The sequence below is a fragment of the Mus musculus genome, chromosome X, assembly GCF_000001635.26.
Source record: "Mus musculus strain C57BL/6J chromosome X, GRCm38.p6 C57BL/6J".
Lineage (NCBI taxonomy): Eukaryota > Metazoa > Chordata > Mammalia > Rodentia > Muridae > Mus > Mus musculus.
In genome coordinates this window covers 93,374,840-93,390,175 of record NC_000086.7, presented here as the reverse complement: position 1 = coordinate 93,390,175, position 15,336 = coordinate 93,374,840, and the positions used below count along the sequence as shown (strand labels likewise).

The following is a 15,336-nucleotide window of genomic DNA, read 5'->3' as shown; positions in this document are numbered from 1 at the left end:
CTAGGGCAGAAAGAGGAAAACAAGGATATGAATTATGTTTTGGAATAATCAAATACAAGTTTGTATATTCAAGAAGGTATTGACCAATATGCAAGACCGTCAAATGAGATAAGTGGATAGAAAACGTTTTGAGAGAAACATGACTTCTAGGGCTCCTGTTAACCCTTCTGCTGTACTTCTAAAGAACTAAACAGTTCCAGCCAAGGAAAATGTAAAAGACGCAGGATGTTTTGGTCCTTTGTTTTGAAAGTAGATTCTCTCTCATGCATTCTGGCCACAGTTTCTCCTCCCAGCTCCCACCACCACTGCCACTGCCTTCTCTCTTCCCTGGATCCACTCCCCACCCCACATACTTGGTTTCCTTCAGAAAAGAGTGGACTTCCAAGAGACAACAAACAAATGCAAAAACCGAGATACAAATACAAGGCAAAAGCCCTCATATGGAGGCTGGACAAGGCAACCCAATAGGAGAAAAGGAATCCTAAGAGCAAGCCAAAGGGTCAACAGTGTAGCCTACCAAGAAACCTAGTAAGCAGCAGTGTAGCATAGGGTTAGGAAGTATGAAAGAGTTAACAGTGGTCATTGAAGGTCCCAAAGGGACCCCAGGGAGTGTTATAAGTAAAAGAGAAAATTTAACGTTAGGATGAGATCTTGGTCTGGTGCGGTGTTTTAAATGGGGGAGAGCATTGGTGGGATACCTTATAAAAGGTTTCCCATGTAATACCCCAAGTGGGCAGAATTAGAGCCTAGGCAAGATTGTAGTTTTTATTTTCTGACTTTTCCTAATGACATTCCTTCAGTCTTGAAGGCTTTATAAACATTGTTTCAGGAAAAGAGTGGTTTCTCCTCCCTTTTTAGGTGAGTGTGCTTGGGGAAAATACATTCATGGTTATACATTTTATTCCAAAGACAGTCTGCTAGCCAGTTCGATTTTGTTTTAAATTGTTTTCTGTATGGTGGCTTGGTTTCCTATTAAATGGGTGTAGAAGAGAGTTTAGGTAAACTTTCAGAAAGAAATGCTAGGTATTGTGTATAAACTGACCTAGTTTATAATTAAAGAATTAGTAGATACTGTAATTTCTGTTATACCCTAAAAATATTAAAGCCAGTTTGCTTTGGCTTCGGTTTTGTCAAAGTAGTATCATCTGGTAAGATAGAAGAACTTAGGCAGTGAATATGCATGAATGTTAATGTCCTTTTTTGGGTTAGTTTAGAAATTTTTTACATCTGAAAAGTATATCTATAGTGAATTGTTACTGGAAGGATTTTTGTACAAAGCATAATGTAGGAAGATCATGAGACCTCTTCCATGACTCTATTACTATGCTATTTTCAAACAACTACCTAAGACCCAAATGATTGGAGTCTACTAAGAGATATCTTAGTGTGAGAATTACTTTTTAATCTAGTACTATGATAGTCGGTTAGAATACTGAGTTTGTGGCCAAATAGCCTGAGTCATGTTTGTGAACAGACTATTCATTATTTCATTGACTGAGCTGTGCATAGAAGGATAATGAACGTAGTCTGGCTGGGAAAACTGGATATTAACAAGAACTTAGTCTTAGTATTGAATCAGGAGAACACAGAAGGCAGGAATATTAACTTGGTTTATGCCTACTGCTTTCCCTTTTATCATGCCAATTATAAGATATACTGCTGATTTAGTAATAGGATTTAAGAGAGAAAGAAATAGTTAGTTAGACCAGCAGCTATAAAACTTATCTTTGTTCTAGGACCATTAAAATGTAATGATGGGTATCTTAGCACCAAAGCAAAGGTATTACAAAGTATAACTCCTAAGTAATAATTTAAGCCATTGAGTGCCCACCATTTCTGTATGTGACAGTAGCCTTTTTTCAAACATTTTATGTAAGCCTGTGATGTGTCCCCACAACCCTCTCAGTGGATGGTTTGCAGATGGGTAAACTCAAACTTAGAGATTATGACTGACTGACCCAGGAGTTCTTACCATATCTCCAAAATCTACCTCTTTACTTTCTGTTAAGAGCTAAGTGGCCCTCTCACCCAAAATATTTCAATATTCCTTCAGCATCATTTTTGGAGCTTTTAGATGCTGTACTGTACAGTGGCATCATTCACCATAAACTATATCCATAGCTATAATTTCCTTCTCATAAGAGCTTATAAAGTATATAACTTTATGAAACAGTGCTATATTAAAAGCTAGATAAAGCAAATACTGTAGAAATTAATTAAAAGTATGATGTGGCCAAATTTAAACACTTCAAAAAAGAAAAGAAAAGAAGATCACTTACTGTGTTTTACGCACAGTTCTAAGTATTTTCTACACCCTAACCCTATTTACTCTGTTTTACATGTAGGGAGACACCGATAGACACTTTGTTCAGGATCACATATCTAGTAAAGAGCAGAAGTGAGATTCAAACCTAGTCTGGCCCTGTTTGAGGTATTAGTAAACCTTAATGCACAGGTTTATGTTGAGTAGCATGGAATGCCTTAACTTAGCTTGACTCTTAGCTTTTTTTTTTCTTAAACATATATGCCACCCTTATTCTTGTCTGTGCCAGAATTTTGAGAGAATCCTGAGTTTGTGTTTAGGATTGAATCCCTGTCCTTGAATATACTACAATACAGTAACAGAACTGATACAAACCTCAAGAAACTAAGACCAAAGAAGTATTTTGTCCCAACGCAGCCTATTGGAAAGATAAACATTGTCAGGTTATTTCCTTACCATAATTGGTACTGAAGAAAGTGGTTACCTTTTTTTTTCCCCATTGTTAAAATTTTTTTCTTTTTTTTTTTATTAGCTGTTTTCCTCATATACACTTCAAATTTCAAATACTATCCTGAAAGTTCCCTATACCCTCCCTCCCTGCTCCCCTACCCACCCACTCCCACTTCCTGGCCCTGGCATTCCCCTGTACTGGGGCATATAAAGTTTGCGTGTCCAATGGGCCTCTCTTTCCAGTGATAGCTGACTAGGCCATCTTTTGATACATATGCAGCTAGAGTCAAGAGCTCCGGGGTACTGCTTAGTTCATAATGTTGTTCCATCTATAGGGTTGCAGATCCCTTTAGCTCCTTGGGTACTTTCTCTAGCTCCTCCATTGGGAGCCCTGTGATCCATCCATTAGCTGACTGTGAGCATCCACTTCTGTGTTTGCTAGGCCCCAGCATAGTCTCACAAGAGACAGCTATATCAGGGTCCTTTCAGCAAAATCTTGCTGTCTTATGCAATAGTGTCTGTGTTTGGTGGCTGAATATGGGATGGATCCCCGGGTGGTGTAGTCTCTGGATAGTCCATCCTTTCGTCTTAGCTCCAAACTTTGTCTCTGGGTTACCTTCTTCTTATTTGCTTATAACATTGGCAACTTCTTTTGTTTGACCTTGGCTCTTGAATAAAGTACCAAAAATTTTAAAAAGTCTTCTTGGAAGTACCAGTTTGGTTTATTTCAGGAAACTTGCCAAGGGTAAGTGTTTATAGCTAACAGTTATAATGTTGCCATTTGCTTAGCACTTGCAGTATTCCAGGTGCTACATTGAGTGTTTCCTACATATTACTCACAGTCATAACAGTGCCTTGAGGAACTGTGTTGCCACCCCCACTTACATTTCCAAATGAGAGCCTACTTGGCCTCTAGGAGCCTCTGTATTTTCATTTGTAAAACTAAGAAAGCCTCTTGATGTTCCAATAGCAATTTCTAAATCCAAATGAAAACATTTTCAAGTATATACTTAAAGACTTAATGTGTTCAGTTAGTAAACTTTATTTCTGAGAACTCAAATGCTGACATTTCTCCCATCAGAAATAGATTTTTTTTGTTTTTGTTTATGTTTTAAATGTTTTCTTAGCATTTATTAACTATACATAATGTTCAGTTGTAGCATTTTCATACTTGTACATAATGTATTAGAACCACCTTCTTTCTATGTATGTATGTATATGTATCTATCTATCTATCTATCTATCTATCTATCTATCTACTTATTTACTTACTTTATCTGCAGGGGTTAGGACTCACATCTCTGTCGTGCATGCATACAGAGGTCAAAAGACAACTTTGTCTTTTCCATGGTCTGTTTTGGAATCAGACTCTGGCCGACAGGCTTGTGTGGCACATGCTTTTAGTTGTAGAGCCATCTTGCTGGCCCATGTTTGTTTGGTTTATTCAAGACAGAGTTTCTCTGTATAGCTCTAGCTGTCCTGGAACTCACTCTGTAGACCAGGCTGGCCTTGAACTCAGAAATCTGCCTGCCTCTGCCTCCCAAGTACTGGGATTAAAGGCGTGTGCCACCATGCCAGGCTGTTTTTTTTTTTTAAGTGTCTACTTTTGTAGCCTTGAACTTGGCACCCTATTGGAATTACAGTCATGCACTACTGTATGCACCTTTGACGCAAATTTTTAGGGAAGCTTTTGAGAATTAATATAATCAGAAATTACAAGGTTAAATTGGCAGAATTGGAGATTATGTTTCTAGGGTGCAATGATGCACATTGGAAAGCCTTTTTATTTGGTTTGGTCAGTTTCTTATCCAGCCTCTGCTTCTAGCCCCAAGCCAGTGTTCCTTTTGTAGTCTGATGATTAAACCTCACTGACCTTTGCTTGGCTGTGTTTTGAATATGACATCACACTATCCTTACAGCTGGAAGGAAGGTATCTAGTGCATATGAATAGATGACCTCTGGCAACAAAGCTAATATTTCCAATAGAAAACTAGCCTGGGGGGGCACAAAAAAAACCAAAAACCAAAACAAAACAAAAAGCAAAAAAACCAGTTGACTGGGAGAATGACTAGTATTTGGAAGTATGTGAATGAAAAGTAGCATTGGGTGATCAAGAGGCTTAGACTCTGAATACCAGCTAGCTGAATGACTTAAGACAAGTCCAGTAGCCAGAGTCTCTACTCTTCCTATAAAATAAAGATAATCTGAATAGTTATTTTACATGCTTACGATTAAATACAACAGAGGAGACTGATCTGAAAATTGTCTTGTCATCCTAAACTTCAAGACCTTTTCACATAGTTTGACTTAATGCATGTAAAGCATTTGGGAAAATCTTTGTTGATTTCAAGCTATATGGACATATGATGGACTTTCTCTCATCCAGACAAGATCCACATCTTTTGCCAAGATATAAGATGCTATTTGGCCATATAATACTGTCTCTTTCTTAAGTCTAGCTATGAATAGTTATTCCCATATTGAGTCTACTGATTTTTCAAAACTGACTAGATACACACTGTTTTTTTTTATTAGATCTGGAATCATAAACATGATTTTCCTTGCTGAGTTGTATAAAATATGGAAAATAATCCCAGTTGCTTCTGGTCTCTCCTAGTTATGAAGATTGAATACATTGTAAAACATTACATACTGTATTTTATAAGTTAAAGGAATATAGTTTTTTATTTATTATAATTAATTTACATGTAGTCATCAAATGGCTGTGTTGATGAAATATTATCAGAAATTTAGAATGAATATGGCTGTCAGGGACTTCTCAATGTAGTATCAGAACCAAATCAAAAGTTATAAAAGCTGGGTGTGGATGTACATAACTGTTATCCCTACACTTCAAGGGGCTGGTGTCGGAGAATTTGCAAGCCTAAGCTCCATGTAACATATTCCAAGCCAGCTGGGTCTACAAAATGAGACCATGTCTCATATCAAGACAGAATATTATAGAAAGGAAATGATAGTAGGTAAAAGGTGAATGGAGATGTCTTTAACTCTGATACAGAAGATGTGCCTATAGAACTCTATAAGGGCACTTGCCATCAAGCCTGATGGACCAAGGAAACCAAGTGGAAAGGGAGAACTTACTCCTGCCAATCTGACCTCTGATCTTTATGCATGCAGGGTAGCCTGGGCATGCATGCACATACAAAAGAAATATGATAAGACAGTAAAGAAAATGCACCCACACTGGACTTGACATTATACTATGGTTTTGATTTTTAAAGACTGGGTTTCTCTATGTAAGTAACCCTGGCTGTCCTTGAACTCACTTTATAGACCAAGTTGTCCTTGAACTCACAGAGATCCTCTACTTGTCTCTCCCTTCTGGATGCTGGGATTAATGGTGTATACCACCATTCCCAGCTCAGTTTATACAGACTTAAACTGTTGCCTTCATGGTCTTAGATGGAGTCCTAGCAGTGCTTGGCATGTCCTCAGTTAGTTGAATGAATACTTGCATGATGCTAGCCTGATTGATTAACATCCCAGATCTTGGATCAGCCATGCTCACCTTATTCCATGTGAAGCAAACTTGTTCTGTGAGGTTTCTTAGCCCAGACTTCACCTTAACTTGTAGGTAGGTCAATGAAGTTGACTATATTTTCATCCCAATCTCATTCCATTTATACTAGTGATGTATATTTATTTCAGTAACTTGCTATTTACTTATTGCAATGACAACTGGCTGTTTAAGAGCATTTATCAAGATATTAGAAAGCTGATCAAACATTCTACATGTCAATTTTCCAATTTTTTTTGATAGAGGTAGAATAGGAAATTCTAGAATTTTCTTATTCTAATGAAAGGCAGATATTTGGTCAGTTGTGCCAAGAAATTACCAGTGACACTTTGCAAATAGAAAACAGTCAAGTTATAATTTTCTGTCTCGCTTATAAGTAAAAGGACATTCTTAAAACTACCCAACCACAGGAACCTTTTTTCAAATAATATTTCATATAGAATTGTAAAAGCATCTGTCATATGCAAAACAGATAAGAGATACTCTTAACAATATAGATGTCTGTTTTAACTTAATAGAATTTTTAAAATTCCATCAGTGGACACACCAGTTAATATGTTGGAATTAGATGTCTTAAACGTTTATATATAGCAGATATCTACATATTCATTAAAAATTTAATGTCTAATATATATGATATCCTATATATCAGCATACCATTAAAGTTTTAATTAATAAAATTTAAAACTAAACATTTGGACAAGTCTCTGAAGCATACAAACAGAACCTACTTAAACAGTACTAATGTAGCCTTACCAGTATGTACTGTAGATGTGGAGACTAAGGCTCTGTCTTAAGAATCTTATTCTCTCTTCATAGTTTACTTCTTAATGTTCTACTTATAAATCTGATATCCAATGATTGATTACCTTAGTAGTTCTAGCTTAAATAAAAATTTTTATCATCTTAAGTTTGTATAGGAAACCAAGATGATGACTTTCAAATCTTTACTTGAAAGATTTATTTAAACTTCATTGTATTAATTGTACATCTTTACACGTAAAAGAAGGTGCAGATTCAAATATTTTTAAACATCTTTATTTTATGTGCATTGGTGTTTTTCCTGTATATATGTCTGTGTGAGAGTGTCAGATCTTGGAGTTGCAGACAGTTGTGATTTGCCATGTCAGTTCGAGGAATTGAACTCGGGCCCTATGGAAGAGCAGTCAGTGCTCTTAACCACTGAGCCATCTCTCCAGCCCTCAAATGATTTTCAAGTGTTAAATAGAAACAAAACATCACAAAAGAAAACCCTTTGTGTAGAAGACAGTAAATTCTTTTTCTGAATAGAGGTCAGTAGAATTGTCTTCCATCCCCATAAAGACAACATGGCCAATACTTGGTTATTTTGACATCTGTGATATTGAAACCACCCCTGTCTCTTCAGATGGAAATTGCCATGTGCAGAATGACTTCATAGAAAATGGTGTACATTCTATATAATCTTCTAACAGCAGAAAGCGACCAGTGGCACTTACCCTAAAAATAAATAAATAAATAAATTACCCGAAATTTGCAGCACATTCATATTCAATTTCATCACAGCAGATGCTCATTAGTATGTTGTTATTAATTGGTATTCACTTTAGGTTTTGTTTAAAATGAAGATAATAATTAGGTTTTAATTACTGCATCATTCGTGGGGGGGTGTCTGTGGGGAGAGGGAAAGAAATGCCTCTTAAAGCACTGAAATATTTCCTAATGCTTATTCAGCAACATGTACTGCCAACGACTGAAAAATCATATTTATAAAAAATAGGATCCTGAAATGAAGAAATTACTGTATTTTTTAAGCTCATCATTATCGAGAACTTGCTGTAAATTGTTCGATGGACATACTGAATCATGATAATGCGTGCCACCATTCTTTCTAATCAAATTACCAAAAAGACTTCTTAGAAAAGGAATCCTCACAAGCGGCTGATTAATGAAGTGGTGGCAATGTTTTGTATTAGACTTAATTGAAGTAATCCAAATAAGTTATTTCTGTAGCCTATGGAAATAATTTCTTTTGCAAAGTACAGTAGTGTTGGCAAATCAGTATTTTTTTCTCACCCTCTGTTGTTCCATATTTGCAAAATAGCTAAGTTAACATAGATTTTTGCAAATAAGGTGGATAGGATACTGATTTGAGTGGCAAGAAAACCAAGAAAGCTTGTCTCAACCTTTTTGTCATCAAGACTGATAATTTGTGCAATAGACTTAAAGGTATGTGGAAATTGAAGGTACTAGAATTTGAAAGGCAAATCTTCAGTAGAACTATATTAATGACAGTTTTTAATTTAGTAATGAAAAGGGCCATTTGTGTTCAAGAATTTAAAGGTTCTTTAAATAAAATTTTCTGGAGTACTTGCAGTGAGCATGAATTATTGGATTTTATACCAGTCCAAACCTTCCAGAAGTTTACAGTTTAATTCATTTATCCAGTTGGTGCTGGGTACTTGGTTATATATATCTTGTTACTTTAAAATATTCCTGAGTAGTCTATTAAGCCCGTTTTACAGATGAAAACTAATTCAAATGATTTATTATTGTTAGAGTATTAGGCAATATGTTAAGGTGGAAATAAGCAATGCAGGACAGGTGTAGAAACTTTTCCTTCCATGGTCATTGAAGGGCAGCAGCACACCAGGTTCTAAACCAGGCACCAGCAGAATAGAGGGGAAGTACATCTGATAGCTGGCTTCAGAAGCTCACATCTTCTGAGACCTAAGGGCTGCTAGACTACAGTGAAGACTTCCACGGGGGCATGAGTTCTGCATCAGAGTGAGGAACAGAGTGAGTCATAGGGATGCAGAGAAACAGCTAGGTCTGTCAAGTAGAAAGGAAGCAAACCCACCATGGAGACAGAAACCACTTTCAGCACCATTCTTTTGCCTTTTACTTTCTATTACATTTATTTATTATTTATTGGAGGATTCATGATAATGACATATTATGAAGGCCAGAGGACAATTTATGGCAGTCAGTTCTCTCTCTTTCCACTATCTAGAGCCCAGAGATTTAACTCAGGTCCTCAAGCCATCTCGCTGGCCTCAGCATTGCCATTCTGTTATTATTATTATTATTATTAATTAATTTTTACACTCCATATTTTATTCTCCCGCCCCATCCACCCTCTGTCTGTTCCACAACCCATACCTCCTCCCCACCCCCCTGCCTCCATGTGGATGCCCTTACCCCCCCACCCCACATGACCTCTGAACTCCCTGGAGCCTCCGGTCTCTTGAGGGTTAGGTTGCATCATCTCTGAATGAACACAGACCTGGCAATCCTCTACTTAGTATGTGTGTTGGGGCCCTAATATCAGCTGGTGTATGCTGTCTGTTTGGTGGTCCAGTGTTTGAAACATCCAGGGGGTCCAGGTTAATTGAGACTGTTGGTCCTCCTATAGGATCGCCCTTCTCCTCAGCCTCTTTCATCTTTCCCTAATTCAACAACAGGGGTCAGTTGCTTCTGTCCATTGGTTAGGTGCAAATATCTTCATCTGACTCTTTAAGGTGCTTCCTGGGTCTTCTGGAGTGCAGTAATGCTAGGTCCCTTTTTGTGAGCACTCCATAGCCTCAGTAATAGTGTCAGGTCTTGGGACCTCCCCTTGAGCTGGATCCTACTTTGGGCCTGTTGCTGGACCTTCTTTTCTTCAAGTTCCTCTCCATTTCCATACCTATAATTCTTTCTGGCAGGAACAATTATGGGTCAGAGGTGTGACTGTGGGATGGCAACCTGATCCCTCATTTGATGTCCTGTCTTCCTGCTGGAGGTGGGCTCTATAAGTTCCCTCTCCCTTCTGTTGGGTGTTTTCATGTAAGGTCCCTCCCTTTGAGTCCTGAGAGTCTCTTACCTCCCAGGTCTCTGGTGCATTCTGGGGGCTTCCCCCAACTTCCTATTTCCTGAGGTTGCCTGTTTACATTCTTTCTGTTGGGTCTCAGGGCTTCATTCCTTTTCCCTCACTCAATACCAGATCAGGTTCCCCTCTCACCCCACTCACCCCTACTCTGTCCACTTTCCCTCCCAGGTCTGTCCCTCCCTCCCCACTTGTGATTGCTTTCTTCTCTCTTTCAAGTGGGACTGAGGTGTCCTCACTTGGGCATTTCAGCTTGTTGAGCTTTTTGAGTTCTGTGGGGGTGTATCCTGAGTATTCTGTACATTTTTGGCTAATATCCACTTATTATTGAGTACATACCATGCATGTCCTTTTGGGTCTGAGTTACCTTACTCAGGATAATTTCTAGTTGCATCCATTTGCCTGCAAAATGCCTTCCAATACCTGTTATACATGGAATGAATTAATCGATTGTGGAATGTTTCATGGCCATTAGAATAAAAGTACAGATAAACAAAATAAACAGGGATGATAGAGAGGAAGAAAAACATAAAAGAGTTATGAACTGTTTTATTCCAGGCACATACAATTTTTTAGTGGTAATCTGTTGTATCCTCAGTAAAACATGAAATACTTGAGCACAAAACAAGAGCTGTACTATTTCTCTGGGCTCTGTCACAGAAAGGTGTTCCACTTTCTGCAATACACTTATGCATATATAATTTAGTAAAAGGAACAAATAATGCAAACGAAGTTTACCATTGCCTTACATTATTTAAACCAGAACATATATCCTGTCTTTATCTGGAAATAACGTGTTTGAATAAGCAAGCATCTTCTTCAAAAATGATTATAATGAAATTTTCTCAGGCTGTTTTGGGTAGTATAAATTCCTTTTTCTCAAGCTAGGTTGGAGAGAATCAAAGTCCATGGTTCTAAAAGGATCTCCAATACAGGCAATCCGAAACACAGCAGCTCTCATCTCAGCCTGCCCGCTTGAACTTCCCAGGGTCCCTTAAAAATGCCCATATCCAGCACTCTACCCCACATTTCTATTTAGTTATTCCAGGGGTGAGGTTTGAGCATCAGTATTTTTAAAAGCTCCCAGGGCAACTTTGATGTGTAACCAAGTGAGGTACTAGTGATGTGGAGCCTCATCATAAATCTCAAGAGACCGACCAGGTAGCATCAATAAATGGAAACAGGACTGCCTTTTTGCTAGAAACTACTTTTGCCTGGAGTGTAAAATTTCCATTGTTTCTTATGTAATAGGATCACAGGACTCAAAAGCATTGAAGTTTGATGTAGACGTCAAAAACATTGGTATTAAAATACTCCTTTCCCTTCAGTTCTTCCATGTTCTTTTCTAAGTGTTCCCCCTATGCCAGGTATAAAAGCAGGATTATTTTCCCATCTGTAAGTGCATGTGGGCAAGTGAGTATGCCCATGGCCATACTTATTACTCTGATAATGCTCCAAGTAACTAACATGAATATGGGTACAGCAGCTACTTCAGCTCAGCATTGGCCTTACTAAATCACAGCCGCTTTGGTATGTAATGTTCTAAATGTAAAGGGACCCTGAAAGAAGCCTAGGCACTGTGTTCAGTGCAGTTTTCAAGAAAGAACAAAAAAATCGAACATTTTAAACCAGGAAGTGGAAATTGGAGAAAGAAATGTTAAACTATCTTATTTTCTTGATGTATTTTTTCATCCAATCTTGTACAGTCATGATGAGCATTAAGTGTGAGGGTGGGCCAGGCGGGGAGAACCCAGCTGAGAGTCTTAGAGAAAACTGGAGAGTGTCAGGTTTCTTGTTTAGAATTTATCATCAAAAGCAAAAGACAAAAGAGGGTAAAGATTTTTTTTTTTTAATCTCTGGTGCTCATAAGTTAATGGTCCAAAATCAAGAAAACAAAAGTAGGTGTTATTCTTGTTCATTTAAGCTATAGTTTTCTCTGTTCCATGAGTGTTCTTTAAAACCACTTAATTGTATTTGACATTGAAAATCTAATAGGGTCTTTTGTTTTCAACCAGTTTACTAATTGCAAAATATGTCAGGAATCAAAAGGGCAGGAGGTGTTGGTATATTTTTTAAAAATATATAACTCCTTTTTAATTTTTCCTCTATTTTCCTTATCCATTTAGGCAGTGACTTTCAATTAGCCTGCCTACTAATATCAGGTCACTAAACTCCATGGCTGACGCTTTATTCTTTCATGTGGGTTGTCACTCGTTTGCTTCAGTTGGCTGGCAAAGGTTGTTGTATATCCATTACCAGCAACACAGCACTTTGCATTTCTGAATTGACAAGCAGCTATATTGACCCAGCGCTTATTATGGGTCAACAGCTGCGTTAACCAACGGAAGGACTGAGGGGCAATTAAAATGAATTGGCAAAAATATATCTTCCTAATTTACTCCAATTTGTTATTTATGCTAACATTGTATGGCTTCTATGGTGACACTAAACAGAATGGACCCAATAATGGCAATTAACATAAAAATATAATGGCTAATCAAATTGACAGCAACTGTTTCTCATCATCTCGACACACAATACATTATCAAAACAAACTATTATGAAGGAGGTAATTTCAGTGTTCTATTCAACCTGCAGCATGTGTGCAGTCAGGGAGATGTGTACCAGCAATTACTGCTGAATCTAAAAAACTAAACAAATAACTTAATCGCTGTCGTCCTCCTTTTCCCCCCCAGGAAGCAGTAATCAGGATTCGCTAAAAATAACTGGTGTATAATAGTATAATGATGATGCATATTGTAGAATAGCTAATAAGAAATAAAATAAGCTTCTAGGTGTATACGGTTTAAAATAGGTCCAGGTAAAGAAAGGCACATAGGAGGGAATGCACATACGAAAAAAAAGGACAATAAATAGCCCTGGCCGATGAATAATGCCATGTGGTTTTATTCTTACAGCCCAATATTTATAGATACCATTTGTCATGGCCAAAGAAGCTTAAAATACACTAAACTTAGTAACAAGTTTTAGAATGGAGTAAGCAGGAAGGTGAGTCATGATCTCTAATAACTGAATTTCAGTTACCTCTGTACCCAGTTGATTTGGCTGTAGCTTTTTCTTATTGACTGCCATCTGCGATCCTTAAATATTATACTTACCCTTAAGAAATTCCCTTCAGAAATAGTGTCTTTTCCATATCAGGAAGTAGATAATGGTCTTCTTCCTAGTCATGTGTCATTCTGTGCGTGCCACTTGGCCAACTTTATGAATGGTACAAACAACTTGGCTGTTAGGGCCATTGGATGATTAGTTTCATAAAGATCCGTAAATTACTATGTAAATCAGATAGATATGTGTGCATCCTTACTGATGTTGAACCTAGTACATAGCAGGTACTCACTCAATGTTGGATAAATAGTGTGTTATTCCAAGACAGCAGGGAAAATTGGTGATGTGTTTTGTTATTTGAGCTTCTTATTTGATAAGTTCTAAGTGTCTGATTGTTTGGCCTTGGTAGGACACCCCCACCCCCAGCCAAGATATAAGCTGATTGTTCTCCAGCTGGAGGGTATCATGGGTATCTGGCTCCACGGGAGCATGGAAAGAACATTTCTAGAATAGGTGGCTTAAAGTAAGTAGAATTGCATTTGAGTGCCATCACTAAATAATTCTCCTGTTACTTGTTGAATTTGGTGCATGTGTCTTTCCCTTCACACAGGATGAGACACAAGTCTTTAAAAGGACATACATAGTAACTCGAAAGCTAGGAACAGCAGCAGTCAACATATGTTGCTGAATGAGTGAGGATGCAGGCACATTTCCTAATGCTTTGTTAAGTTAGAACGTGCTACTGCTTTGCCATGGTAGGATGGCAATCCTGTTCTTTCATGCTACTTCTCAAATATCATCTATTGCCCACTTCAGATTAACACAGAACAGGTGGGCTTCTTAAATGCCAACATTGTATCTATAAGCCATTTGTTGGCGAAGGCAATGTATTGCCACCATGAGTCAGAAAATTGGGCTCATAGTATAGCAATATATGTTAAACCGTTTCCAGAAATTGTTTAACTTCCTGCTAGCATGGACAGGTCCCAGTTAGGAAGCGCAGTACCACTTTTCCCAATTAACAGTGAAAATTGTCACGGGTGCATAGGAATTTGCAATTTGACAAAATCAGTTTTTTGACAGCAGGGGTAATCGGTCTGCAGCTTTGCAAGTAGTAATCTGTGAGCCAGTGGCAGGATTTATTCTGAATTGTGAAAGGTACCTGTGTTATGAGGGGGACACCCCATTAGTGTGATCCTCTCCTTACTCACCCTCTTTCTTTACAGAATGTTGCTTCATATGGAAGTTAAAATTGGAGAATCCAGTCTGCTGAGAGTGATCTTCATCCCCCCATAGTAGTATTCATTTATTTTCTGTTATATTGCAGTATTCTGACAAGTCCTTGTACACCCAGCTGTGCTTTTACCGGTACATTTTTGATGCGGACTGTGCACTGGAAAAACTTACTGAACATGAGAAAGGTACGTTAAAATACTGTAATTACCTTTGAGTTTAAAGTGGAAATTTGCATCATAAAAGCCAGACCTACTGTGTCAGGCTGTTCACACAGCATCACATTGCTGTCTCAGAAGCAGGCTGTAGGGGCCTATATGAACACAGGGATCCCCTACATGAGGGGCGGTGGCATAGGAATCCCCAGCTTTGGCCCCCACAGCCTGTCTTACATTGTTCTCTATTAAAGCAAGCTTTTGGGGGAGGAACGGTACAAAAAGGACTCTTTAAATGCTATATTTTGAAAATGCTATTTTCTATAGAGTTTAGTAATTGTAATAAAGTAAGCATAGGCAACGTGATCATTGGGCCTACAAAAACTAGATATTACCACAAAAAAATAGACCTGGAGTGTGTCTCCGCTGTTCACTAAAAGCCTAGGTTCATTTTGAAAGAGAGGAGTGGGGTGGAGTTCTTTTATTGACTCCATCCTAAGAGAATGTATAGGTACCTCAACCCATATGATCAGATGCTGCCTGGAGCCTTCTGTACCCAGCATTTCCTTCCACAAGACTTGCAGGCACTGTGGGACTTAATGGGTCTGGGAAAAGCTTTGTTACATAACTTAAAGTATTTGAAAATGTCATGACAAGTGCATGTTTTTTTCTCCTACCTGAAAATCACATTGACAACTTTTCTATTACCTGTAAAAAATAAAAAAGGCAAATTTACACATTTTTCTTATTAGTTACCTACAGAGTGTTTATGTTGTTTGTCAGC

At 37.9% G+C, this 15,336-nt stretch overlaps 1 protein-coding gene across 3 annotated transcripts in view; it reads left to right on the top strand.

Moving 5' to 3' along the window:
* Pola1 (polymerase (DNA directed), alpha 1) overlaps positions 1–15,336 on the top strand; it is a 327,622-nt gene that overhangs the window by 242,212 nt on the left and 70,074 nt on the right. For 2 of the 3 annotated variants that reach the window (XR_003953001.1, NM_008892.2), the window contains one exon: positions 14,492–14,585. The exons of the other annotated variant lie outside the window; for it this stretch is intronic. Coding sequence is in view for 1 of the 2 variants with exons in the window: in NM_008892.2 (NP_032918.1) it covers positions 14,492–14,585 (94 nt within the window). In the remaining variant the exon portion in view is untranslated. The remainder of the gene's footprint in view (positions 1–14,491; positions 14,586–15,336) is intronic. 3 annotated transcript variants of the gene reach the window in all.